Source organism: Linepithema humile, chromosome 2 (assembly GCF_040581485.1).
Source record: "Linepithema humile isolate Giens D197 chromosome 2, Lhum_UNIL_v1.0, whole genome shotgun sequence".
Lineage (NCBI taxonomy): Eukaryota > Metazoa > Arthropoda > Insecta > Hymenoptera > Formicidae > Linepithema > Linepithema humile.
Window position 1 is genome coordinate 33316020 of NC_090129.1, and position 26261 is coordinate 33342280.

The following is a 26261-nucleotide window of genomic DNA, read 5'->3' on the forward strand; positions in this document are numbered from 1 at the left end:
AGTGATATAAGTAGTGATATAAATATATAGTTTTATAAGTGTGACAAATATACATATGTATATTTAGATTTTATATTTTAACATATCTTGATATTATATAATATAATATAATAACCAATTATGACAATAAAAAAACATCAGATGACGATCATTTGCTACTTGAGTATAAAATCATTATTTTAATAAAACGTTTGTCTTAAAGGCATCTTAAAATAAGTCTCACAGTCGTCTTATAAGACAAATCAAGAGACATCTCGAAGACATTTCTAAATCGTCGAAAATTGTTGCATAAAACGTCTTATAGACGTTTTAAATACGTCTCTCTGACAGTTTCGTAAGACGTCTGAGTGATTTTAAGACGACTTTCAGCAAACATAAGACGACATAATGTTGCAATAATGTTGTGTGGGTGGATAATTATAACCTTTCTACATGTTTATTTTTGCTATTTTTGACAGTGTTAGAATGCTCGTAAAACATTTAAATGATTAAAACGTTTCTTTTAACATTTTTAGAAAGTTTTTTTATTGCAAAATTCAGAATGTCAATTGTTAAAGAAATTAAAAAACAACGTCTTTTTTATGACGTTGTTAGAACATCTTTAAGACATCCTTATATATATTATATACACACACATATATATATATATATATATATATATATTTGTATATATATAAATAATTATAATGTTATATATGTAACATATGTTAGTATTACTATACTGTCATTATCTCAGATAACTCAGATAAGTCGCTGTTTGCATATATACAGTTATCGCGATTTGCGAATGATAGTATGGCAGATACGCTGAGTTGCGCATACAACACACAGGTCGCAATATGGGATATAAAAAAAGGTTAGGATACGGGACGTTTTTCACCGTATTAATTGTATTACTGGCGATTTATTATCGTAATACCGAGAATGTTCTGCAAAAGCGATTGCTAGCCTTACTGCACGGCCTCGAAAGGCTCGAGAACAAACACGTCATTACTAGGAAGCCGAAAGTTGCTGTAGGTTATGGCGTGTGCACCGACGTCTTCATTGACGCAAAGCATTTACTAAAATATTCGGATGAGATCGGCCGACCTGAGCATTTCGACGAGATCAACACCGAGCTCGAGTTGCTCAAGAGCTTCGCCTATTATTTTCGCCATGGAGCCGCGGCCGAGTAAGCACTGAATTCATTACTTTTGACTGCAAGTTATATTACAGGATGGTTCTAAAAGTATACATAGACAATGCATAAATTATTGTTTAACAGTTAAATATATTGATTATTAAAGCTCGTTACATGCTTAAAGTATGTAAGTACTTGTTTAAACGAAATGTATTGAAATGTATGCAGTGAGATGCCTAATAAGATATGCAAAAAGGTTATTCAAAATTATAATTGTAGTTTTATGCTAAGGTTTGTTGCATCAATTATAAATTACATTAAGCAGTTATCTCGCTCGAAATGACAAAACGTTTCTTTCACAGGCGTTACATGGCGAACAGAACTTTGTTCGATGAGCTGGTTTTAAAGGCACGCTCGTTTCCTTCATCCTACTCGACAATCGGAGGCAATGCGGCGGTTATGGCAATGCGATTCGCGCGGGAAGGATGTGACGTGACTCTTGGGGCTAAGCTGACCACATCCTTACACCAGATGTTTCCGCAGGTGATAAACATCGTAGGCGGTGAGGAGAAACGCGATGATATCCATCTCATCATGGAATACAAACACGGCGAGGTGTGGGGTCCTTATTCCAGCGCGAGAGCAAACAGGTATTAATGGATGTACAATCGAACAAATTGCGCGAATTAACACAAGATTCCATTATTTATTTCACACTTTTCTTTCTAGATATATCGTTCACAACGATGTGAATAATCCAATGATCAGCTCGTTCAATGCCTTCGACAAGGTGCTGGAAACCTACGATCCCGATTTACTTGTAGTCAGCGGCCTTCAGATGATGGACAATTATCCATTTCGAGAAGGTGACTTTTCGATCATCCGAAATTTCCACAATTCTATGCCAAATAACAAACTACGCACTTTTACAGACAAGCGCAAGAGCCTATTGATGAACGTAAAGAAACAAATGATTGATCGGTCGAGTTCCACGAAAATCCATTTCGAAATGGCCTCGTTTGCCGAGGACAAACTGCTCTTCGAGCTGTGCGACCTGGTGGTTCCGTACGCCGACAGTTTGGGGATGAACGAACAGGAAATAGCGAACTTGTACAACGCCATGTACTACGGTAACATCTCGCTGGTGGCCAATTCGACTCCGCGAGTCGCGACAGTGCTGGATCAGATGCGAACGTTGTTCAAACTCATACGCATGCGAGGCAAGTCAATCGCGGACTCCAGAGAGCTCACGAGGATTCACGTGCACACGCTGGCGTATCAAGCCATATTCACCGTCAAGGATTCCATCTGGAAGAATACGATGGCTGCCGCGGCTAAAGCATCGCTGACCGCACATAGGCACGTATGCGCGTCGAGCAGCGTAAGTATCGTCCGGGCGAGCTGTACGATTAAACATATTGATTGTTGCAATTATTTTTTAACAAAATATTAGACACCGCAAATTTAGTCTCAAAGTTCAATTTCTCTTCGCGCAGGTCGACGTGAAGAAGGCAACGCTGATCATGGACGACAGTTTCTCGACGTCCATCATCGATGGCACACGAATTGCGCTGAACATCGACAAGCCGGTTTCCTGTTGGGACGAGATACTGAAACTGGAGCAGGAGATTATTTCTATTCAAGTGTGCGTCGCGCCCGTGTTGGTTTGCACGCAAGCTAGTCAGACGGCAGGTGGTGGAGATAACATTTCCAGCGCAGGCCTCGTACTTCAGATCTGAACTCCAGATCTGAACTCCGGATCGAAGTATAGACACACCGATTGATGGGATTGTTTTTACTGCACCACTGCGTTTGTTGTTGCAAATCACATATTCCCTCTTTCTCTTTCTCTCTCTCTCTCTCTGTACGCATAAAATGAACAAAAATCCTACAGCAGGCCTTTACTCACGTTTGCAGAACGGCGATATCGCGCAAACGATCGACGTTTATTCCACACTGGTTTTTTACATTCCATTCGACTGCAAAAACAAAAAAAAAATAGACTGAATACAAGCGACGACTTATTGCGCCTCGCTGAAGAAACGAAGCACCATTTAATTCTTTTATGCACTCGTGTGCGTTTTATCGAATCGTGGACACTCTGCCTATTACCGATAACGATTGGTACTAACGTCAATGTTCGTGGACATTGCATTGTTACTCTCGTACTTGTAGACTAATTTTAATCAAAAGAAATTTACTTCAGTACTTTACAGTGCTGTATCATATAAGCTAATCGCAGTGCTGTGGTAGATTAAGTGTTTTTATGATTAATGAGGCCGTCTCAAAAAGTCTTGAAATTTTTTCAGTGCTGAAAATGAATATTAACCATTGAATAGAATCATTGACATTAAGCACGGTGTCAGAAATACCTTTGCGAGACAGCCAGTTTGCCTACTAAATATTGCTGCGGATTTTCATATACAAATTGCTGCTTGAAGAATCGGGCATGCTTGTTTCGGAGGTATTTATCAGTCTAACAGCTCTGAATACATTCAAACATTTGAGGCATTAAGGTATCTCTGACACTGTGCGTACTATGTGACTCGTATTTCGATAGCAATAATTCCAACAATTTCGTAGTAATAGATTTGTAGACGTTGACTTTGAAAAGCAGAGCTAATGTGATATTCCAATAAACCGATTGTAAGAAAAGAAAGACTATTGAATAACGAGACAGAATGCATTTTTACAAAAAAAAAAAGTTTAATTTCAAGAAATATCGCATATAATTGCAATGTACGATCTTACATTCCACTTCGGATCTTTAGAACCTTTACATAAAAAAAAAAAAAAAAAATTGGATCGATACGAACAAGCGAAATTGTACATAAATGACGCAAGGTTGAGAGTTACGGATTTACAATATCGAAGAATAATATATAATACGTTGATACACGATGTGGTATATTCTATGTTTCTTTATTGATATTATACATATCTTTTCTCACGATATTTGCGCGTTGATAACGTCAAACGCCAATTGCGAAAATTATTTGCAGATTTTATCAAAGAGTGTTTTGTTTTCCTCTTGTAATCTTTGTTAATATACAGATGAAACTTGGAACATCGATCGTAAATTAATTTTCACTGATACCGCTTATTTTTTTAACATCGACATTAATTGCGCGACAGTACGTCATGAATTCCAAAATAAAGCTCCGCAGAAACATACGACAGAAACGAAAGATACACAATCGGGGGTGTTAACGAGATAACGAATATTACAATCTAACGGACAATTCTATTGTATATTATTAAGTAATCTTTACAGAACGTGTGCATCTTTTATTCTCACAATACTTCAAGCTCGTCTATCATAGTGTGCGTCCTTTTTTTTTTTTTTTTTTTTTTTTTTATCACATCTGATTCTTAAAACAGCGGATAATTATTGACGAAATATAACTTGTTACACGTCGGGATGAATGACAAGCGTATCGATTCAGCAACAATTCTCATCGATACGTATCGATACGCGACCTACAGATCAATTCTTTCATCACTGATGTTGGAAAACGTTGCGAGAACGTTGATTTACAGTATCGTATCCCCTTCGTCGATGCCCAACATACGAAGATCATCGGGCCCCGGTTGAGTGTCCGCTTCAGCTTCCTGCATAATTTCCGGCGGCGGTTGATCCATGTATTCGGGACCGTAGCCAACGCAGCCTAGCATACTGTACATCGACGAATACATGACGTTGGGTTCGTGGTGGCTCTGGTGCTGCTGCTTGGCCTCCGCCGTTTCTTCCTTGGGGAAGATTATATTGAGGGCCTCCTGCAGATCATCCGGCAGTGGAATACTCGGGTCGGCCGAGCGTTTCTCCGAAGGCTCCGGTATATCGGCCACGTCCGAATGCGGCGGCGCGACGACACCGGCGTCCACCATTGTCGACGGGAGCGGCGGCGGCGGCGGATTCTGATGATTCTGCACGTAGCCCGTCGCGCCCGGCATCGGCGGCGGCTGCGTCATGAAGGCGGCGGGCGGCACAGGTTGACGCGGCGGGAATCTCGGCGGCGCCTGAACGAACGGCGGCGGTGTCGACATGAACGGCGGCGGCGGACGATTCGGCGTGAACTGCGGCGCCGGCGGCGTGCTCTGCACCGGCGGTGGTCTACTCGGTATCGCCGCCGCCGCTTGCTGCTGTTGCTGCGGGCCCGGCGTGAAGCTGGGCGGCGGTCTGTTCAACGGCGGCGGCGGATGCGGCGGTAACGGCAGCTTCGACACGCCCGACGTCTGCTGCTGCTTTTGCTCCACTATCGGTTGCTCCTCTATGACCGTCTCCTCGGATTGATCATCTATCTCCATGTCGACCACCTGCGGCGTCGGCTTGCTCTCGTTTAGCACGGGCGGCGGTGGCGCCACGAGGATCTTCATAGGCTGATTGCTCGTCTTGCTCGTCTGCAAGGTCGTGTTGTTACTCAGATTCAACGGAGTCGCCAGCTTCGTGATGTGCACGACGCCCGGCGGATTAATAATCTCGTTCGGCACTTTCGGCGTGTCCTCGAACTTGCTCTGTTGATAGGGCAACGGCGCGATGTCCTTCTCCGGCAGCTTCGGCTCCTCGGCCTTCTTCTTGAACAGCGGTAATCTGCCGATAAACGGCAGCTTGCCTTTAGCGGCAACCTGCGGCGCCGACTTCTTGGCCAGAGCAGCGCCCTTCTTCGACTTCGAGTCGCTCGACTTCTTCTCGAACTTGGACTCGTCGTTCGACGAGTTGTTGTCGTTGTCGCCGCCTCCCCGCCGGTCCTTGCCGTACTTGTCGTAGCCTCTCTTCGGGCTACTGTCGCGCCAGCTTCTGTCGCGCCTCGGAGAATCATTGCTGTCCCTGTCTCTGTCCCTCTTTCGACGATCGTCGTAGTAGTCGCGATCGCGATCGCGATCGCGATCCCTGTCCCTGTCCCGATCTCGATCCCGCCGACTCCTCCTCTCGTACCTGCTGTACTTGCGGTCGCGATCGTCCTTGTAGCGATCCCGGTCGCGATCCCTCTCATCCTCCTTCTCGATCGATTTACTTTCGGGCGGTTTCACCGTCATATTCACTTGCTGCTTCGTCCAGAATCCCATGTGCGGCTTCGGCATCTCCTCCGGTTTCGGCAGCTCGATCGGCTTGTTCGTCATGATCGGTTGCGACTGCTTCTCCTCCTCCTTCTTTATCCAGAACGGCTTGGGCGGCTCTTTCGGGCCCCAAGCCTCCAAATCCTCCGACTTCTTCGAATAAGGATCCTGCTGCAACTCCTCCTCCTCCTCATCTTCCATCTTGTCCGAATTCTTGCGGCTCTTCATGTCCTCCTCCTGCTTAGCCTTCAGCTTGTCTCTGATCGAGTTTAGAAGCTGCCTGTCGTCCGCCTCCGACGGATGTTGCTCCGACGGCTGCGGCGATTGGTTCACTTGCGGCGCCTTCGACCAATTGTGCCCTTTCAGCTTTATACGCTGATAATCTATCTCCTCGTTTAGAATCGCCTGCGTTGACGCCTTCATCTTGTTTCGCATCGCCACGCGTATGCTCTTGGTGGTATCCTGGTCAGATTCTGTATCAGAGTTCTCTGATTCAGTGGACGTGTCGCTGGCGCTGCTCCTATTCCGGCGCTTCTTCGCCTTCTTCGACTTTTTCTTGTTCTTCTTCGACTTCTTCGACTTCGCCGGCGGATCGTCGTCCTTCTGCTTCTGCAGTTCCAATTGTATCTGCTTGTGCTTATCCTCGGAGAACGCCTTTTCTCGATCCGCCATCCAATCAGTTTCCCAATGTGGATTTTGTTCGACAAAGCGCTAAACAACACATTATTTCGCTGAATTATTTGCGTGAAAAATATGAGATTAATACTCAAAAATATTGATTTCTTTTTATTTGATTCTATTACTGATAACATCTCAATCAGTAAAATTATTTCAAGAATAATTTCTAATTGCAATTTTTTCAATTATATTCCGCGAGTGAAATACATTTTGTACAAATCTAATGTTACTGCTCTCTCTCTCTCTCGATTATCATTTGTCTCACTTACAGAAAAGTTTTCCGAGTGGCGTTTCGATTTCAGATGTAAACTAGCACAATGGAGATCCCCTATCCAAGAGTCGCATAGTTTGCAATACCAAGCCGTCGCTGCGCTGAAGAATTGCAGTCCTATAATCAAAGATTTCTGCCGTTAGCATTATTTTAGCTTCGAAGCGGGTAAGCATTGTAAGTTGATAAAGAATGACCTTATATTCTGCCACGACACATTCATGTCACTGAAAACAAAAATAATATATTAAAAGATGTTCGATAAATGGCCCGATTATATTAAATTTCCATGCATAGTCCCACGATGATCTAGAAGAGCAGAAGGGGAAGGAAGAATCAGTTTTATTTTTCGCAGAAGTGTAATTTACATGATACATATAATAATGCATATAATATATACAGCTAGATAGATATACATTGTATTCTCATACGAACATACTGCAACTGTTCATCCTCAATCGTTCTCAAAGCGAATGGACAATTTCTTTGCAACGTGACAATTATCGAGTCACAATCCACACTTGCAGTACATTTCACAAACAGCTAGTACAATTTGATGTTTAAATTAAATTAATAATAATATTGAAAGAATAATACACATTTTTCATATAAATCATATAGCGGTAACTTTCTTCGAATAACTTCACCAAACTTACACGTATGTGTATATACATCTCAGTTCTAAGCAACAACACAAAGTACTTTATATACATTATCTTATGCGTCGTTATATTCTCTGCCAAGTAATACACTCCACAATAAAATCTTGACAGATTTACTCCTGAAGACAGTTGAACACCCTAAATTGTGTAAAACGCAGTTGCGGAAAATAAAATTAGACACATGATCACGACAAAGTGACATTGCCTGAAAGTTCGGCTCGGAAAGTGCGCTTCTTGCATCCAGTTAAAATCCAATGCATCGCTGTGGTGTTTGCAACATTGCTGGAAAATTTGTTATCCAAAGAAAAAAAAAAAGAAGAAAAAAAAAACTATCGTGGACTTATGCAACAATTTTGTCATACGTTTCCAATCGTACAATTAAAATCATCGGTTTTCATAGCAGTGCGTCAGTGTCACAAATATTCCGGATCTCATTTGGGATAGACAAATTTTCGAGCAATTTCATGATTGTTGATTTCTTCAATACATACCGAACACCACAGTTATCTGTGCACAAGCTACGGAATTATATTCTATTAGTAATTGCCCACTGTAATCAACCTTACCTTTGATAGGAATTCTTTTTGTCGGCAGTCCTGGATAATAGGGCACTTCTTTCTCTGTTCCTTCGCTATTTCGCTCATGCCATGGCATATCAACAATCTTGCGTTCCTATGCGTATAGAATAAAATGTTAGTAGGAAACGGGCTTGACATCGGGCGCGAGAAACTCGTTACTCTTTGTCTTTTTAATAAATATTCGTGTGTGGTACATTGCGGGAGATTACACTCTATGTACCAAGTACCTACTTGTCGATCATTACTGTAATATATCATCCAGTTACAAATATAGTTTGAACTATAAATACATAGCCTGAATTAAAATCATTTGTTCTTTTATTCGCACAAAGCAACATATGTATATATTTTTTTTTTCTTCTACCTAATACGAGAATCTTTAAATCTATTTTTTTTTTCTTTCTTTTCTACCGTTCAATTCTCTCAGAATCGTCTCTGTCTGCCTTACGACAAACGTATTGTTAGAAAATTTTACTTACTAAGCAAGCCTCTTTGTGCTCATTGCTATGGAGATGATTTAAATATTCCTTTGCTGTCTTAGGAAAGATATCGCAGACTTTACACCAATGCATTTCAGGGTCGTAGTGCACGAAATTGTACATTGGCTTGTCCTCCGACGATCTTCTCTCCCTAATATCTTTCTCTGCTTTGGATTCCTTATCTGAATCGGAAGCCGAAGATCTATTGGGCGAAGGAGACTTCCCCTTCGGAAAGTCTTCCTTTGGGCTTCTAGAGCGTTTATTCACTTCTAGCTTAAACTTGCTCTTCAGGTCATCCACAGTAACTTTGTCACCGATGATGCCGGTGAGCATATCGATGACGTTGTGGATAGACTTCATTTTGTTTTGTATTTCGATCTGCAAATGCGTTCAATTAAAATAAATGTTGGTCGCAAAAAAGGTGCCGACAAGGTTATGTGCGGTTATTTACCTGCAATTTCTGATTTTCCTTTATAATTCGAGTATTCTCGCGTCCACCGTCCTTGCCTATCTCGTCACACTGTTGACGCAGAATTTCCAATTCACGTTGCAGCGTGGCAGATTTCTTAACATATTCCTCTCGCTGTTTAGCCAATGTCGCTTTCTGTTGTTTTACTTCAGCTGCGATTGCTGCTAGGTGTTCCAATTAAAGAGTTTCAAGTTAAAAAAGTTTCTTCAAAGAAATTTTTAATTGTCCAATACGTAAGAGATTAGTACATTGTAAAATAAATTTGAGTGCACTACAAACATGAGAGTTATGTACCTTCTTTTTTGACATCCTCAGGTCTTGTTAAAGATGTCACTAAGCCGGAAGAACCACTGTCGATTGGTCTTGATGAATCTTGCTGCGGTGTCAATGATGGTGGCGGTGGTGCTTGCTGATTGTTGTATGACACTTGATTTCCTTGCCAGTTAGGTGGTGGGTAATCCTAACAGAATAAATACATCCAATCAATCTCGACTCGTTCAACAACACTTTCGTCAACCCTTACCTTTATCGGATGGTATTCAAATGAGGACTTTGGCTAATACATGGAAGTCTTGAAGATCTGGTCAATATTACGGGTTTCCATTGTTGGTATCAGGTAAAATAAATAACGCGGATGTTATACTTACTCATCGATTCACAATTGCGATCGGAGAAATATAATTGCAACGTTTTCAAGAGAACAAAAATACCATCGAATATAAATCATAATCGATAGCGTAACAGGACTTTCGAACTGTATGAACCATTTCCAAACTGTGTCAACTATTTTTAAACTGCTTTGCAAATTTATGCATAGTTTTAAGAGCTCAAAAATATGTGCGCTCTTGGATATCAGAAATACACATTGTTTGGACACCAAAGAGATAATTGTTCTCTAAATAAGACTAACTACATTAATCTTTTTCTAAAAAAAAGAGAGCATTCTTCTGAAGAGTGCATTAAGCTTTTTCTAAAAAGTACAACTTACACTTCGGTAACCAGCTGGTTGTTGATAACTGTAGTCATAACCAGGGCCATAGTTGTAACCATAGTTGTTATATCCCTGATTGTAGGCTGAGATAGGTGGTGGTGGTTGACTTGTATTAGGTGGAGGTGCCTGTACATAAAAATATAAAATAATATATATATGTATAGAACGTACAATAAAATCAATGAATATAAATAAATTAACAAGAGGCACTTTTATGTTATATTTCTGTTCGTGAATCTATAAAATACTATTTATACCTGATATTGATTATGTACTGCTGAAACATAACCAGCAGAATTGTTTGGATTGGATACAGAGCTTTGAGACTGAGATGACTGAGGTTGTTGCTTCCAATCTTGCGATCTGCTGGACTCTTTTCGTCTTCTGTCTCTGGAACTTGAGCGAGATCTTCTATCTCTCGACCGAGACCTGCGATATCTATTTCGTCTTGGAGATGGCGATCGATCATACTTCCTTCTCCTTCTGGCATGTGAGGAATCATCAGAATCAGCGCTAGGGCTCCTGGGGCCCTTGCGCCTAGATTCCGATTCCATTATTTGTTTATTCCTGTGTAATATAAATTTATTACAAATTATTTATATTTATAATATAACAATAAAAATGGAATTCAAAATGTGATTAGATAACTGTACAATTTGCAAGATCAATTTTGAATAAAATTAGAATCAATTGTTCGCTTCCTTCAAAGTCTGTACAAGATATTAAACATAGATTTATTATTTATTTTGATATTTATCCCATGTCAATAGAAGGGTTCGGTGGAAAAAGTAAAACCAGAATTGATAAGATGCACTTTAAACAAGATTCTCAACGCCTTATTCTCATCACTTTGATTTCCATCGTTTCACACGACACAGATGTTAAATGCTGAAACACGCGACAATTTCGGGCGTCGCATTGCAGCCATTGCTATCCGCCCGACGAGATAAGTCGGCATCATTGAAAATACTAATTATACACCTTACCTCAACTAAAGAATTGTCGATGCTTCCGTTAAGTTGAATGGTGCAACTCGTTAAAACTGACACGTTAATTGTTGTTAAATAACAACGATGATGTTCCACATGCCCCAACCTCGCGGATCCAGATCAAGTAACAGAAGCAGTTAACCGATACGTGTGGATGCCGTGGATACGTGATAATAGGGATGGGCAATATTTAACCGATGTATAGAAACATCGATAATTCTATCGATGTTTTTAGATTCGATTAATCCCTAGGTCGATAGTTTTTCATCCGATGTTACTAACATCAAATAAATTTATTTACTAGATTTTATTGGATATACCAGAGGGTGTTTACGATAATTCAAGTTCGAGTTAGTTTCACTAGGACCGAAAAATGAGATAGACATAACCATCTAGAACCTTTATGATTTATGACAACTCGACGCTGTCTTGTATTGCTTGAGTTAAATTAATTGAATTTGTTGAGTTTATAGAGCAAATTTTATTGTAATAAAAAAATGTCAACTGCAAATCAGTCTATGAAAGAAACAAATAATGTTGGTATGTATATTGGTATACCTCTTTAATAGATATAATTATATATATATGTATATAATTATATTTATTAAACTCAACAAATTCAATGAATTTAACTCAAGCAATACAAGACAGCGTCGAGTTGTCATAAATCATAAAGGTTCTAGATGGTTATGTATATCTCATTTTTCGGTCCTAGTGAAACTAACTCGAACTTGAATTATCGTAAACACCCAGAGAGAAGACTGATAGCGTTTTCGAATAAACGGGGTTTGAACGATCTAGGGTTGATCAATCACTATTTTACTATAAATGCAAGTCTTTCATTGGTGGAGAGGTTGCAATGACGTCATTAACCAATCTTGGGTTGTTCAAACCCCGTTTACTCGAAAACGCTATGAGAGTGGACATGCCCGCATTTTACGTGTTTCTGTCCGCTAGCGCCTCTATGTGCACGAAACGTGCACATTGAACTACGTAGCTAATGTTCACGAATCTCGTAGGTAATGTCCACGATCTTTTGGATCTCTTCCGTGCTACGTCCACGTAAAATGCGGGTATGTCCATTCTCAGTCTTCTCTCTGCTTTTAACGCCCCGATATATGAAATAAGTTTATATTACAAGAAAAACACAACAGTAACAATCACAATGATTGACATACTTTTAATTTATTAATATAGTGGAAGTTTTATTACATGAACGTGACAATTAAACAATATTTTAGTGCTTTCCAAATGCTTTCTAGTTTAAAAATTATTTATACATTGTTATAAGTAACAACTTCTTTGCAAGTGTGCTTTTAAAATATATAGTTTTATTCGGAACAATAAAAAAAACAATTAAAAATTATAAGAGGAAAAAAGAGAAAATGATAACAAATTTTTGTCTTATTTTCAAAGTCGCAGACTATTGATAATGCACGTGGTCATATCATTTGATATTGATAACGCACGTAGTCACATCGATCAATTGATAAGATAAATTATAAAACAAAAGATATATTGTGATAAAAATAATAATGAAAATTAAAGATATACCATATATATATATATAGTGTTTTCATGACTAAAAGTAGTTAAAAAATTTTATTTTATTTTATTTTCATTATTATGTACAATATTTAAAACTGAATGCGATATTAATAAAAATAAATGTACAACTACATTCATTGATATATAATTTTCATGTATAATTAAAGAAAGATTTTTACTCGTATTTTTCCTAATCTTATGTCACTTCATCTTTTGTCTCGTCCGAAAACACTGTGGTGCGCCCATAATATTGGTACAAAAACTAAAATTGCCTTTTTATTGGAACTCGGTAGCTCGTAATATGAGTACAAAAAATGTGTAATATGAGTACAAAATGTGTTTATAAATTATAGATAACGTTTGCATCGACTCCATGAGCGTAAAAATAAACAGGAGATTAATGGAGAAAAATTCGGCCAACATACAACTCTTAGAAAAAACTGTAGCCGAGTAAGTGTTTCAGTACTCTTGTGTGTTAAAATTGAAATATAGAATATTGTCAGTGTTTTTGATTTAGCATCTTCTTGCCACGTTCCGACCCTGCTAAATCAACTAAATGGAACTTTGCCACTGTTGCTGTATTTCTATATAAAAAAAAAAAATAAATTGTATTTTTATTCTCAGATTTGGCAATACAGGATAAAATAGTAAAACAACGGAAAATACAAATTGAATTACTCACGGATCATCTGTTTTTTGCTGCCGTATACAAATTGTGAATATTGCATGACTGCGACTGCTATGTGCATTCATTGCAGTCGCACCAGTTGCTCGACCCATGGAACCTTGCGTCAAACATTCTAATGTATCTTGGGCATTTTTGTAACTTCTTTCTCAGTTACACCGACAATTTTTATATTTTTTCCATCTTCTCTAATATCTACGATAAACTGGTTTCTTTGTTTGTCAGATAAAAGGCATACAGCTGTTCTTGATACAACTCCATAAATAAGACTGCAACTTTGAAGCTCCAGTCTTCCTTAGATTTAATTATGTCAAATATATCATTTATGAGTCTTGGTATAATACCCTGTTCTCCTATTTCCATATAATTGGTACCCGTAGAATAAGTCTTCTTACTTCTCGTCTGACCATATGCCAATATTGTGACATTATAACCTGATAAAAAATGTATTTTTAATGTAAATAAAAATACAGTATATTTTAAATATCATAAAATTCAAAATATTTACCTTGAAGCGTATTGTCTAACAATCGTTTAATCGCTATATTATAAAAATCTTCCTTCCTATTGGGAGAAAAAACATAATTGTATGTAAATGCCTTGTCAGTATTGCATATGCAAACTTGTGGCTCTCCAGATATTACATTTAAACACATCTAACATTCTTTGTCAATTTCACTTTCCACTAATGGATACGTAAAGCAACAGAAACAGTATCATCACACATCTGTAAGAACATTATGCAACATGCATTTAATGTAATCAAATTATAATAAAATAATATTGAAACTATACAACTATACAACTTGATAGTGACAAATTTATTGATATGCTCAAACTTCAAGATCTTACCTATAACAAGATATTATATTATAATTTAATAAAACACATTTCTTTTCAATAAAGTATATATCAAAAGATATATATATACTGCAGAATGGATACATGATTTTTTAATTGTTCTATATTTACAGCTATATCGTATAAATACAAAATGTTACTTTTATAAGTATATAAACTCGTTAAATTATAAATAAGACTCGTAAATTTTGTCTTATTACTTGGATGCAACGTATCTATTTCTATAAATATGCTAATAAATTATTTATACTTACTTTTAATTATAATTTCTCGATAAAAACCTACAACTTAAAGATCACACTAAATAAAAGCAAGAAATCAGATGCCTACAGATTCTCGACTGCTGAGCTACAGAAACACATTTCAAACGCTATTAAACTATGCAGCCAGTGTAGCCAGATTGGCCCGGTTTTTCGCGCATGCGCGACGCGGCGAACGCAGTAAAGTGTTTCAGTCTAGTAAAAGAGTATACTATATGGTACCCGTTTATTTTAAAAATTATTATTTTCTAAAAAATCAATAAAAAAATAAAGTATATTTACATATATTTATATTTTCATATACATATACATATAAATATATGTAAATATACTTAATTTTTTTATTGATTTTTCAGAAAATAATAATTTTTAAAATGAACGGGTACCATATGGTATACTCTTTTACTAGACTGAAACACTTCACTGCGTTTGCCGCGTCGCGCATGCGCGAAAAGTTCGGCCAAATCTGGCTACACTGTACTACGTAAGAAACGCAAAACATTTTGCGCGACACGTATACGCGATTGTGTGCCTGGCCTGCGAAGTTCGCAATGCGAACTACGGTCTATTCGAAAACTGCTAGTGAGTGGCCATCTTTAGTAGCATGCGTTTGAATAGGGTAGTGATAAAATTTACTTTTCTAAGTAATTTATGTAAGAAACAAAGAAATTATTCATGATGTCAGATAGTATTAAAGTTGCAATAAAAATTAGACCGCTGATTAAGCGGGAGAAGGATGAGAATTTGCCAATACAATGGATAACTCAAGAAAACAGTATTATGGTCAACGACGCAGAAATAAAAAAGCGAGGCGACGGTAGATTCACATTCGGTATGACACAAATGCAAATTTCGATATAAAATATTTATTTCTAAGTATCTGATTAAGAACATATATTTTTTTGGTTTTCAATCTCTTCAGAGATGAGCCATAACATATGTGCTAGTATTCTTGAAGAGGTCATTTTTTTTCAATGTTTTACCTTTTATTATCAGTGTTTATTTTTCAGTGTTTGAATATGTGTTTATTTTACTTTAAAAGCAAAGATATTAATCATTTAATAACTTATTTGTATTTTATTGAGGTTATAATTCACATAGGCAGCACCTGATGTTATTCTGAATATAAGATTACATTTACAGATCATATTTTTGATATGGATGCCAGTAATAAAGATGTATTTGATAGCGTTGTAAGACCTATTGTTGATGCTACTGTAAATGGATTTAATGGTACAGTATTTGCTTATGGACAGACAAGTTCCGGTAAAACATATACTATGATGGGTACTTCAGAAGAGATAGGCATAATACCTTTGGCTGTTGAACACATATTTGAAGCCATAGCCAATACTTCAGGACGAGAATTTTTATTGAGGTTTGTATATTTATTATAATTATTACTGTAAAATAATTTCTGATGTTTTCTTATCTATTTTTATCAAAATTCCTATCTATATAAATCATACTATTGTAAAAGTTAATAATGTATTAATTTTCTAGGGTATCTTATTTAGAAATTTATAAGGAAAAAGTATATGATCTTTTGACTACAGATGGAAATGATTTGAAAATACATGAAGATACAAATGGTCAAGTATTTGTGCCTTGTAAAGAAGAAGTTACGAATTGTCCACAAAATGTTTTATCAATCATGAATAAGGGTGATAAAAATAGAAAAATAGGTGATACAAATATGAATCAAAAAAGCAGTAGAAGTCATACAATATTTAGAATTGTAAGTATAAACTTTTTTTAATTTTACATATAATATATTTTACATGATATATGTCTACTTAAAAAGTTGCAACAAAATTATGTGTTATAGACAATTGAGAGTCAAGAAGCTGGTGCTGATTCAGATGATGCAATACAAGTATCACAATTAAACATGGTAGATCTTGCTGGTTCAGAAAAAGCACGACAAACGGGTGCCACTGGAAACCGTTTTGAGGAAGCATGTCATATAAACTTATCTCTTTCCACATTAGCATTAGTAATTAAACAATTGAGTGAGCCACAAGAATCTCAGAAATATGTAAATTTTCGAGACAGTAAATTGACACGATTGCTTCAAACTTCTTTAGGAGGCAACGCAATGACAGCAATAATATGTACAATAACACCGGCTGCACTAGATGAAACTCAGTGCACATTGTCGTTAGTAATTTTACTTTTTTAATAATTTGTATATATATATTATATTATATTGTTTTATTGTTTTATGAATAGATTTGCATCAAGAGCAAAAAATGTGAAAAATAAGCCTCAACTGAATGAAGTCATGTCCGATAGTGTACTTTTGAAACGTTACACAAAACAAATAGATAAATTACAAACAGAGTTAAAGGCAAGTGTTATGTTAATTATATTGTTATGTAAATGTTTTTATTTTCTTTGTTTTTTTTTTCAATTATTGAAATGTTAAAAAGATAAAAATTTGCTGAATTTTTGTAATAAATAAATTCTTATATAATAAATCTATTTTTTTTAGAAACTGAAACAATTGGCTCCAGACTTTCAAGAAATGGAGTCCCGAATACAAGAAAAGGATCGTCTTAACCAAAATTTGGAGGAACGTATCGAATTGTTGCAAACCAAGATAGTCCATGGAGATACTCGCAACAATCCGGAAACATTTAAGAGTAGAGTAAAAAGACGACAAACTTGGTGCGGCAGTGGTGTATCTAAACTTGATACATTTGTTCCATGGACGAATTTAGCACCAATCCAAGAAATGTCACCTTGCAAATTGCATGATAGAAAATCTGTTGATACGATGGATACATGTAAGTTTAGTTCATTTTTACATAGTGTAAATTGAATCTTCTTCGTATGTTAAACTCAAATTTCCGAGTGTTGGCGATCTCTCGCAGATACTCGAGTATCTGGGACTTACAATTCAATGCCAATTCCGAAGTTCAGAGTCCAAACGGCTAAAGTTGAGATTTTACTAGGCAAGATATTACTAGTTGATGCTATTATTATCTTGAGAGAGGGTGATCGTAAATTTTGCAATGTTAAAATTATATATATAATTACATTTATATATTTCTTGTAGCATTCCAAATTGTTTACCCATTAACCGATTTTGAAGAGGAACTCATGAAAAATGAAGAGGCATTAGAAAATGATAGTGACGATGATTTTATTACATATCGTAGGCAGAATCGTGTCAAATTTAAAGATGATGTAATTATGCACAAATCACCCACAAGCAATGACAGTTGTATATCGGAGAAAATTGATATTTCTACTCAAACTACGGGGTAAGTAACAGAAAAAAATTATATGATTGAATTATTTATGTTACGATTAATTTAATGATTTTTTGTTATCTATGAATAGTCCGCAATCTCCTGGCACCCCAAAACAAAGTTTACGGGACAGGATTGACCATTTGTCAAAAGAATATTCGCAACTCGAAGAGTTCACAACATTGGAGAAGCAACTGTTTGTTGAAGACTATAATTGCGAAACGAAAGAAAAACTTACCAGGCTTTTAACACTAGAAAAACAGTTAGAAAATATAACATCTGATAAGGATGCATTCGAACATATAGCAGCCAAGCTTCGTAAAGAGTTAACTGCAGCTGAAGTACGTTATACTTTAGCAGAAGATCAATTAAACGCGCAAGTAACAGAATTACAAAGGATACCAGATTTAGAAAAAAAGATTGCGCAATTGACGGCGCAGGAAATGGAAGTGCAGAACATTCCAGAACTACAAAAACAAGTAGCTTTTCTTACAGCTGAAAAGAACGAGAGTGAACATATCACATCTGAATTGCGAAGAAAACTTAATGAAGTAGAACAACGCAGTATTTTATTAGAAAATAAATTGGCAATGCAGAAGAGTCACACTAGCGACACAGAGGAATCGTTTATACAGCTTTCGTCGAAAAATGAAAATGTGCAACAAATAAAAACGGAATTAGAAACCCAAAACATTACTATTTTTGAATTGCAAGAAAAGTTAAAAGAAGCGGAATTGTGTAATAACTCGATCAAGGAGCAATTCAATGTACAACAGGTGGAATTATTAAAGACTATCGACGAGCAAAAGAAATGCATCGAGAATTTCACGATTGAAAGAAGTAAGTTAGAAAATGCATCCCGTGAGCTGCAAGAAAAATCTAGGGAAACCGAATTGCATAATAATTTATTGAAGGATAAAATAAATGAACAAGAATTACAACTACAGACAATTCATAATCTGGAAAGGGAGATTGAGTCTCTTACATCAAAATCGAAAGAATCTGAATGCACGATTTACGAATTGCAAGAAAAGCTGATCAAAACTGAGCAGTGTACTTCGGCAAAAGATGAACAATTACAAAAAATTCAGGAACTAGAAGCACAAATTACAATACTGATGTCTGAAAGAGAAGAATACGAACAAGAATTTATGAAATTTAAATCATTGCTAATGAGTCAGATGGAAGACACACATTCAAAAGAACCAGTATCTACGAACTCGATGACGTTGGATCACGATTGCGAAGATATGTTGTTAAATAATGGCGATTCGTCGAAAATGATTGAGGATTTATCGATTACGAGAATATCTTTAGAAGACGATGGTGCAAAGTTATCTGCAGATCTTCTTTTGAAAAATCAGGAAATAGACGAAATAAAACACGATGTGCAAAGTTTGAAAGCGGATATAGAAAAATTGCAAGACACTATATATTTATTAACAACTGAAAATAGTGAATTAGCGAATAAATTAACAGAGGAGAAGGAATGTGCCAAAAAATCAGCTGTTTGTTTTCAACAAACAATTGATAAACTTTACGCGCGAAATTCGAAGATAACCGATGAAAACTACAATCTTGAGAATAACTTGGCGCTTCTTAACGAGCAGATTGAAACTCTTCGTTCGAAGACATCTGAACAGAACTTGAGCGAAGAACAGATTAATTTGAAGTACGAAGAACGGATCAATACGTTGACAGTAAAAAATTCAGAATTATTGTCTAATATCGCAGACGCAATGAAAGAACTCGAAACATTAAAGGAAAGCAAGTCACTTCTGTATGAGCACGATTGTATGTACAAGGATAAATTAACTGACATTGTAGAGAAATGCGAACATTTGACAACCGAAAACAATGAACTTTCCATTGATTTAATGTGCCAAATCGAAGAGAATGATGAATTAAGACAAGAATGTAATATTTTAAAAGATAAACTAGAATTATCACTGAAAAATGCGAACATTAATGACAACGATGTAGAACAACTGAAAGCAGAGAATACTTTGTTAAAAACCGAACTGATGGAGCTGAAAGCCAACATGAAAGTTTTAAACGAAGAAAACTCGAAAATGTCTGATCAGTTAGTGGAGACTTTAGAAGATCTAGATAATACGCGAAAAATTAACTCTTGCAGTAACGACTTGAACTCGTCAATGTTACTCAATATCTCGACAATGAACGATAGAATGGACGAAACTATAAAGGAGGACACTGCCGAAGCAAAAATCTTGAAACTGCAAGAGGAAATTAATAATCTCACGCGTCTCAATAGAAAGCTCAGCGATTTAAAATCAAGTGCCTGTACTGAGTGTGTTTGCTTGAAGGAGTTGAGCAATTCGATTAAGGATAAATTAAACGCCGAGGAAATGAAAGGTGTTGAGCTGAACAATCAAATAACTGAATTGCATAATAAGAATAGTGCCTTGACAGAAGAAATGAATGCTTTGAAGGATGATTACCTGACATTGCAACGTAAGAGTGCCACGTTGGAGAAAAAGGTCAGAAGTAGTATTAGTAAAGTCCAAGCTGAAGAGCAAATAGACGAATTGAAGGACTTGAATAAATCGTTGCGAAATCATTTAGACGGCGCTGGCAATCGAATAACAGAGTTGCAAGCTAACAACACTGACTTGATGAAGCAGTTGGTTACTTTAAATAGTCAGTATGAAACAATGTGCAAGGACAATCAGGAATTGAAGGAGACATTATCATCGTACAAATTCAAATATAATGATGCTTCTACAAAATGTGAAAATTGTGTTATCTCACTACAAGAGTTAAACAAAGTTGCTTTGGAATTAGAAGCGACAAAGGTTCAATTGAATCAAAAGAATCAAGAAGTCGAACATTATACTAACAAGATCATGAAATTGACAGAGAAAAATACGGAGTTTGATGAAGAATTAGAAGAGTTAACGAACGTTATTCGCAAATACGATGTTGAGAATACAAAGCTTGAAGATAAGTATTACACGTGTCGTAATGAAATTAAAGAGCTACAAAAGAAGATTCAAGATCTTGAGAACAAAAATCAAGATCTTCAATTGCAGAGTGTGGAGAGGAACGTATCGTCTGACAGAGCCGAAAAGTCTCACGATGTATGTAATTGTACGACATTACAAAATAAGATACGGGAATTGCAGCTGGAGATTGTATGGAAGAATGGAAAGATTGCGACGTTAGAGCTGCAAATACAGAGCGAAAGTTTCCCTTATCAAATGAAATGTAGAGAATTGCAGGAACTCCTATCTACATACAAAAATAAGGTACTTTAATATATTTTAATTAGTGTAATCGTTTTGGGGATTATATTTGACTATAATTTTCTTTTTTTTACAGAATAGCAAACTAAAGGCTGAAATTAAACGATTAATGCTGTCTACAAGCATGAGAGAATGTGATGTGTGTAAACAGAGGTTTGTAAATAGAAGAACTCAAGCGTGCCAAACAATATCAACTAACTTAGTACGATTTTGCGGTTCGAACAGTGGCATAATCGATGTTAGTGTATATTAATAATTTAGAACTGAAATAACTAATATTTTTTTATGTTTTTGTTGCAACTTACAGTACATATTTTATGTAATAATATGGTTTTACACAGGATGAAGTAAAAATAGCGAAACTGGAAAAGGAAAAGGAAATTATGAAAAATATTTGTCGTTCTCGATCGAAGACCATAAAGGAGCTCGAGCAACGAATACAGGAATTGGAACACAGTTGACCTAATCTTAAATTAATATTATATAACTTACTAATATTTTATCGAATGTATTGTGATATTCTACTGTGATATTGTACTGTGATATGTAGTTTAGATATTGCCGCACCAAGTCTGTCACTTTTTTCTCTACTCTTAAATGTTTTCGGATTGTTAGCAGTATCTCCATGGACTATCTTGGTTTGCAACAATTAAATACGTGCCTCCAAATATTGGTTTATACGATCCTTTTCTTGGATTCTGAACTCCATTTCTTGAAAGTCAGCAAGAGCCAATTCTTTCAGTTTCTAAAAAAAAATAGATTTATTATATAAGAATTTATTACTTACAAAAATTCAGCTTTTTTATCTCTTTAACATTTCAATAATTTAAAAAAACAAAGAAAATAAAAACATTTACATAATATAATTAACATAACACTTGCCTTTAACTCTGCTTGTAACTTATTTATTTGTTTTGTATAACGTTTCAAAGGTACATCATCGGACATGATTTCATTCAGGTGAGGGTTATTTTTCACATTTTTGGCTCTTTATGCGAATCTATTCATAAAACAATAAAACAATATAATATTATATATACAAATTATTAAAAAAGTAAAATTACTAACGACAATGTGCATTGAGTTTCATCTAGCGCAGCCGGTGTTATTGTACATAATAATATGTATAATATTGTGTTATTGTACATATTAATATGCACAATATTGTGTTATTGTACATATTAATATGTACAATAACACCGGCTGCGCTAGATGAAACTCAGTGCACATTGTCGTTAGTAATTTTACTTTTTTAATTATTTGTATATATATATTATATTGTTTTATTGTTTTATGAATAGATTCGCATCAAGAGCTAAAATTGTGAAAAATAAGCCTCAACTGAATGAAATCATGTCCGAAGGCGTACTTTTGAAACGTTACACAAAACAAATAGATAAATTACAAGTAGAGTTAAAAAGGCAAGTGTTATGTTAATTATATTGTTATGTAAATGTTTATATTATCTTTGTTTTTTTCCATTATTAAAATGTTGAAAAGATAAAAATTTGCTGAATTTTTGTAATCAGTAATAAATTCTTATATAATAAATCTATTGTTTTTTTTTTTAGAAACTGAAAGAATTGGCTCTTGCTGACTTTCAAGAAATGGAGTTCAGAATCCAAGAAAAGGATCGTATAAACCAAAATTTGGAGGAACGTATTCAATTGTTGCAAACCAAGATAGTCCATGGAAATACTGCCGACAATCTGAAAACATTTAAAAGTAGACAAAAAAGAGGCGACAAACTTGGTGGGGCAGTGGTGTATCTAAACTACATATCACAGTACAATATCACAGTAGAATATCACAATACATTCGATAAAATATTAGTAAGTTATATAATATTAATTTAAGAGTAGGTCAACTGTGTTCAAAGATATTATAATATCTTTGCTTTTAAAGTAAAATAAACATGATATGTAAGAAGCTCGAGCAACGAAAACAGGAATTGGAACACAGTTGACCTACTCTTAAATTAATATTATATAACTTACTAATATTTCATCGAATGTATTGTGATATTGTACTGTGATATGTATGATAATTCGATTTGATTTTAAAATGCAAAAAGTACAATGTAAAATGTAAATAATTACAGTTAATGTTAATATGATGAATATATTTTTATACATTTCATAATAAAGACTTAAAAGATGCGAATTTTTCAATTTTTTCATATATAAGGTTTTCATGCTGGTGATATTTTGATATACACCCAAAGTGTAGGTTCTGAATGCACCTATTGTCCGAGCCGTGATGACCTCACGTCGGCTTCCAAGGATAATACATAATCTAGTTTGGACAACTCGACGAAAAAGTGTTCGTAAGTATGCATAAATGTGAATGTCAAGCAAACGCTCTCTGTAAAATTTTTCCTAAATTTATTCTGAGAATTTTATTGGACATGATGCATTTATATGATGCGTTATGTACATGCATGCGTTAAGTAAAGTCGCCATTTTAAATTGCCATTTTTAATACAGTAAAAAAAAACACTATTTAAGATAAAATTAATAGATTCTTGTTTAATGTATAAACGCCAGATTTGAGAGGCAAGCAGCATGAAGGAGAGAATACCGTACACATGCGCAAGCCACATGCATGTAACACCTCTTAAAAAAGATGTCTTTAAGACGTCCTAAAAACATCCTAAAAAGACGTAATTTTTGAATTTTTTTAACAATTAACATTCTGAATTTTGCAATAAAAAACTTTCTAAAAATGTTAAAAGAAACGTTTTATTCATTTAAGTGTTTTACGCATCGTAACACTGTCAAAAGTAGCGAAAATAAGCATGTAAAAAGATTATGTTTATCCATTGGAACGGGCCGAACGCTTTATTTTAGCTAGAATTTTTAGCGATTGATATTAGGAGCACATGATGATATAGGAGCTCGCTCGAGTAAACGGAGGATAAATCATAACCTTTCTACATGTTTATTTTTGCTACTTTTGACAGTGTTACGATGCTCGTAAAACACTTAAATGATTAAAACGTTTCTTTCTTTTAACATTTGCTTTCTTTTAACATTTTTAGAAAGTTTTTTATTGCAAAATTCAGAATGTCAATCGTTTAAAGAAATTAAAAAACGACGTCTTTTTAGAATGTTTTAAGACGTCTTTTTTAAGAAGTATTACATGCATGTGGCTTGCGCATGTGTACGGTATTCCCTCCCTCATGCTGCTTGCGTCTCAAATCTGGCGTCACTGTGTATAAATCGTAATAGATCAGAATGGAGTCAATAAATAAAATGCAGGTGAAGAACAATTTCTTATCATTAATTTTTTGACAAGAAATCAAGCGTTGATCATAAAAACGCTACTTGAACGAAAAGTTTGCTTTCTGTTTCTCAGACGAAATTGACGGTTTATAAATGCTGTGATTTACACGCAATTCTTCGAAGGATTTGAAAATGTCTGAGGACATTTCTGTAGATTTTACTATTGACGAACAAGAAGATCGTGATGTGAACTCCAATGGAATATCGAAGCGTTTAAAAATGCTATTCTGCTGCTTCAAGCGCGAACGATTGCATGAGAAGGAAATCATCGAGTGTGATCCTGAAGAGTACGATTATGTCGTTGAGAAGCTCGTCATCAAACGTGTGCCACTTGCGTTATTCGCGATCCCGGCCGATTTTTCGGATCGTCGTAAACGCGATGTGTCGGTGATATCAAATGACATTTCGCAATCGACGTGTTTGTCCATATTGGACGGGAATAATTCTGCTGTAAATGCAGTTGTGCGAGATAAGGGCCTCACATCGATGAAAACTGCAATGGGTAGAACTGCATATGATCCTGCAGTGAAAAAAACCCTGGACAGAAGTAAAAATGAAAACTTGGTTAGAAAAAGGCAAGTATATTCAGTTGTAAAATAAGTTTGCGAGTGCTGTCACAGACTATGACTAATAATTTTTAAGATTCTTCTATAATCACTATTTTTGTTCACTTATTTGTATTTTTTTGTTAAAGCACTATTACTTACAGACATAATTATTTATATTCTTGTCATATTTTATTTATGTTCAATATTTAAACTGAAACATGGATTCTCTTTTACTGAAAAAGGTTTAAAGCTTCCATTATTTATGTTTGGCTGTAAATAGATTCAGTGGCTTAAATCCAGATCTGAAGAAGTTGAAAGGGTCACCCAAAGATCCATTGAATTTTTCACAGAGCAAACAGTCATTTGCAGAGGACATTTCCGAAGTAGAATCCAGTACAAAAAGCACCGTTTCCTCTAAGTCAACGTCTTCCTTGACCACTCAGGATAATCTTTCAACTCGAGGTGAGTCTGCTTGTCGCGTGTCAAATAATTCTTTCTTTGGATTTTGGAATAGGAGAAACATGAAAACGCAAACAGAAGAAGATGTCTTAAAGCAGCTGCAAAACGTATCTTCCGGAAAGAATCAAGATAATTTTATTCCTGGCTGGAATCGAAAATACATAGTGTCGCCGTTTCGAGTGCAAAGAGGTTCTTTTGATCTCACAAAACCGAAGAGCGTCGACGGAGATTTTGGTGTGAACGTCAAATCGTTAAAATATATCAAAGAACCTCTCGAAAATAAATCAGAATTAGCAGAGAATTCAAAAGATCACGACTCGCGATCAAATACAGCAGTCAGGTGGCGAATCACTGTTAGACATCAACGCCCGAATGCTGAACATGCAGCTCCCGAAATGTAACTCAAAGTTTTAGAAAAGATTTATGCATGTTTTCATACACCAAAAGTTGTTTTTTCATGAGTGGATGATTAATTTACGAAATGGATAGAAAAAAAGACATCCAAACACTTTAATCTGATTTCGCAAGTCTAGTAAATCATATGCGTTTAGAATTTTACTTTTATTGTAAAAAAACAATATTGAAGCTGATATCGAGAATGATTCAGTCGTTAACGTATGAAAATGCAAACAAGGAACTAAAAACGCAAGAAAATATTTGACTTTTATAACAAAAAAAATGCTTTTTTGAAGCCACATTTCTTTTGGAAGGAAAAAACATTTAAAAAGAGATGCATTTCTACACATATTGTTTTCTTGGCACACTGTCAACAATCGCACACCTGCCTTTGTATGCTTTCGC

The 26261-nt window shown here is 35.7% G+C and overlaps 4 protein-coding genes and 1 long non-coding RNA gene across 9 annotated transcripts; 3 read left to right on the top strand and 2 right to left on the bottom strand.

Annotated features, from left to right (window-relative positions):
- The first annotated feature begins 765 nt into the window (after nucleotides 1-765).
- Nucleotides 766-4021, top strand: LOC105674879 (ADP-dependent glucokinase). The gene is made up of 5 exons (XM_012371510.2): nucleotides 766-1171; nucleotides 1483-1770; nucleotides 1850-1986; nucleotides 2053-2501; nucleotides 2617-4021. The coding sequence occupies exons 1-5, from the start codon at nucleotides 840-842 to the stop codon at nucleotides 2857-2859; spliced, it is 1449 nt and encodes a 482-aa protein (XP_012226933.1). The 5' UTR covers nucleotides 766-839; the 3' UTR covers nucleotides 2860-4021.
- A 5-nt stretch (nucleotides 4022-4026) lies between these two features.
- On the bottom strand, nucleotides 4027-11492 carry LOC105674878 (zinc finger matrin-type protein CG9776-like). Of its 2 annotated transcripts, none has more exons than XM_067349689.1 (9): nucleotides 11290-11492; nucleotides 10561-10870; nucleotides 10301-10429; nucleotides 9607-9772; nucleotides 9295-9473; nucleotides 8844-9221; nucleotides 8353-8458; nucleotides 7126-7244; nucleotides 4027-6889 (listed from the first exon to the last, which is right to left on the bottom strand). In XM_067349689.1, the coding sequence occupies exons 2-9, from the start codon at nucleotides 10855-10857 to the stop codon at nucleotides 4655-4657; spliced, it is 3609 nt and encodes a 1202-aa protein (XP_067205790.1). In that variant the 5' UTR covers nucleotides 10858-10870; nucleotides 11290-11492; the 3' UTR covers nucleotides 4027-4654. The 2 variants fall into 2 exon arrangements, with proteins under 2 accessions (XP_067205790.1, XP_012226932.2); XM_012371509.2 differs by having other exon boundaries at nucleotides 9295-9476.
- A 1611-nt stretch (nucleotides 11493-13103) lies between these two features.
- LOC105674800 (uncharacterized) lies at nucleotides 13104-14765 on the bottom strand. The gene is made up of 4 exons (XR_001101183.2): nucleotides 14641-14765; nucleotides 14034-14252; nucleotides 13523-13959; nucleotides 13104-13424 (listed from the first exon to the last, which is right to left on the bottom strand). It is a non-coding gene; the product is annotated as an uncharacterized lncRNA (long non-coding RNA).
- Nucleotides 14766-15131: 366 nt separating this feature from the next.
- Nucleotides 15132-21837, top strand: LOC105674848 (uncharacterized). 3 transcript variants are annotated; one of them, XM_067349893.1, is made up of 10 exons: nucleotides 15132-15478; nucleotides 15790-16024; nucleotides 16150-16384; nucleotides 16475-16806; nucleotides 16879-16996; nucleotides 17141-17435; nucleotides 17708-17915; nucleotides 17995-21172; nucleotides 21246-21322; nucleotides 21511-21837. In XM_067349893.1, the coding sequence occupies exons 1-10, from the start codon at nucleotides 15322-15324 to the stop codon at nucleotides 21518-21520; spliced, it is 4845 nt and encodes a 1614-aa protein (XP_067205994.1). In that variant the 5' UTR covers nucleotides 15132-15321; the 3' UTR covers nucleotides 21521-21837. The 3 variants fall into 3 exon arrangements, with proteins under 3 accessions (XP_067205994.1, XP_012226880.2, XP_067205995.1); XM_012371457.2 differs by having other exon boundaries at nucleotides 15134-15478; nucleotides 21246-21407; XM_067349894.1 differs by lacking the exon at nucleotides 15132-15478 and having other exon boundaries at nucleotides 15884-16024; nucleotides 16203-16384; nucleotides 21246-21407.
- Nucleotides 21838-23025: 1188 nt separating this feature from the next.
- LOC105674850 (uncharacterized) lies at nucleotides 23026-25861 on the top strand. Of its 2 annotated transcripts, XM_012371459.2 has the most exons (3): nucleotides 23026-24429; nucleotides 24527-25028; nucleotides 25282-25861. In XM_012371459.2, the coding sequence occupies exons 2-3, from the start codon at nucleotides 24586-24588 to the stop codon at nucleotides 25859-25861; spliced, it is 1023 nt and encodes a 340-aa protein (XP_012226882.2). In that variant the 5' UTR covers nucleotides 23026-24429; nucleotides 24527-24585. The 2 variants fall into 2 exon arrangements, with proteins under 2 accessions (XP_012226882.2, XP_067205996.1); XM_067349895.1 differs by having other exon boundaries at nucleotides 23026-25028.
- Nucleotides 25862-26261: the final 400 nt, after the last annotated feature.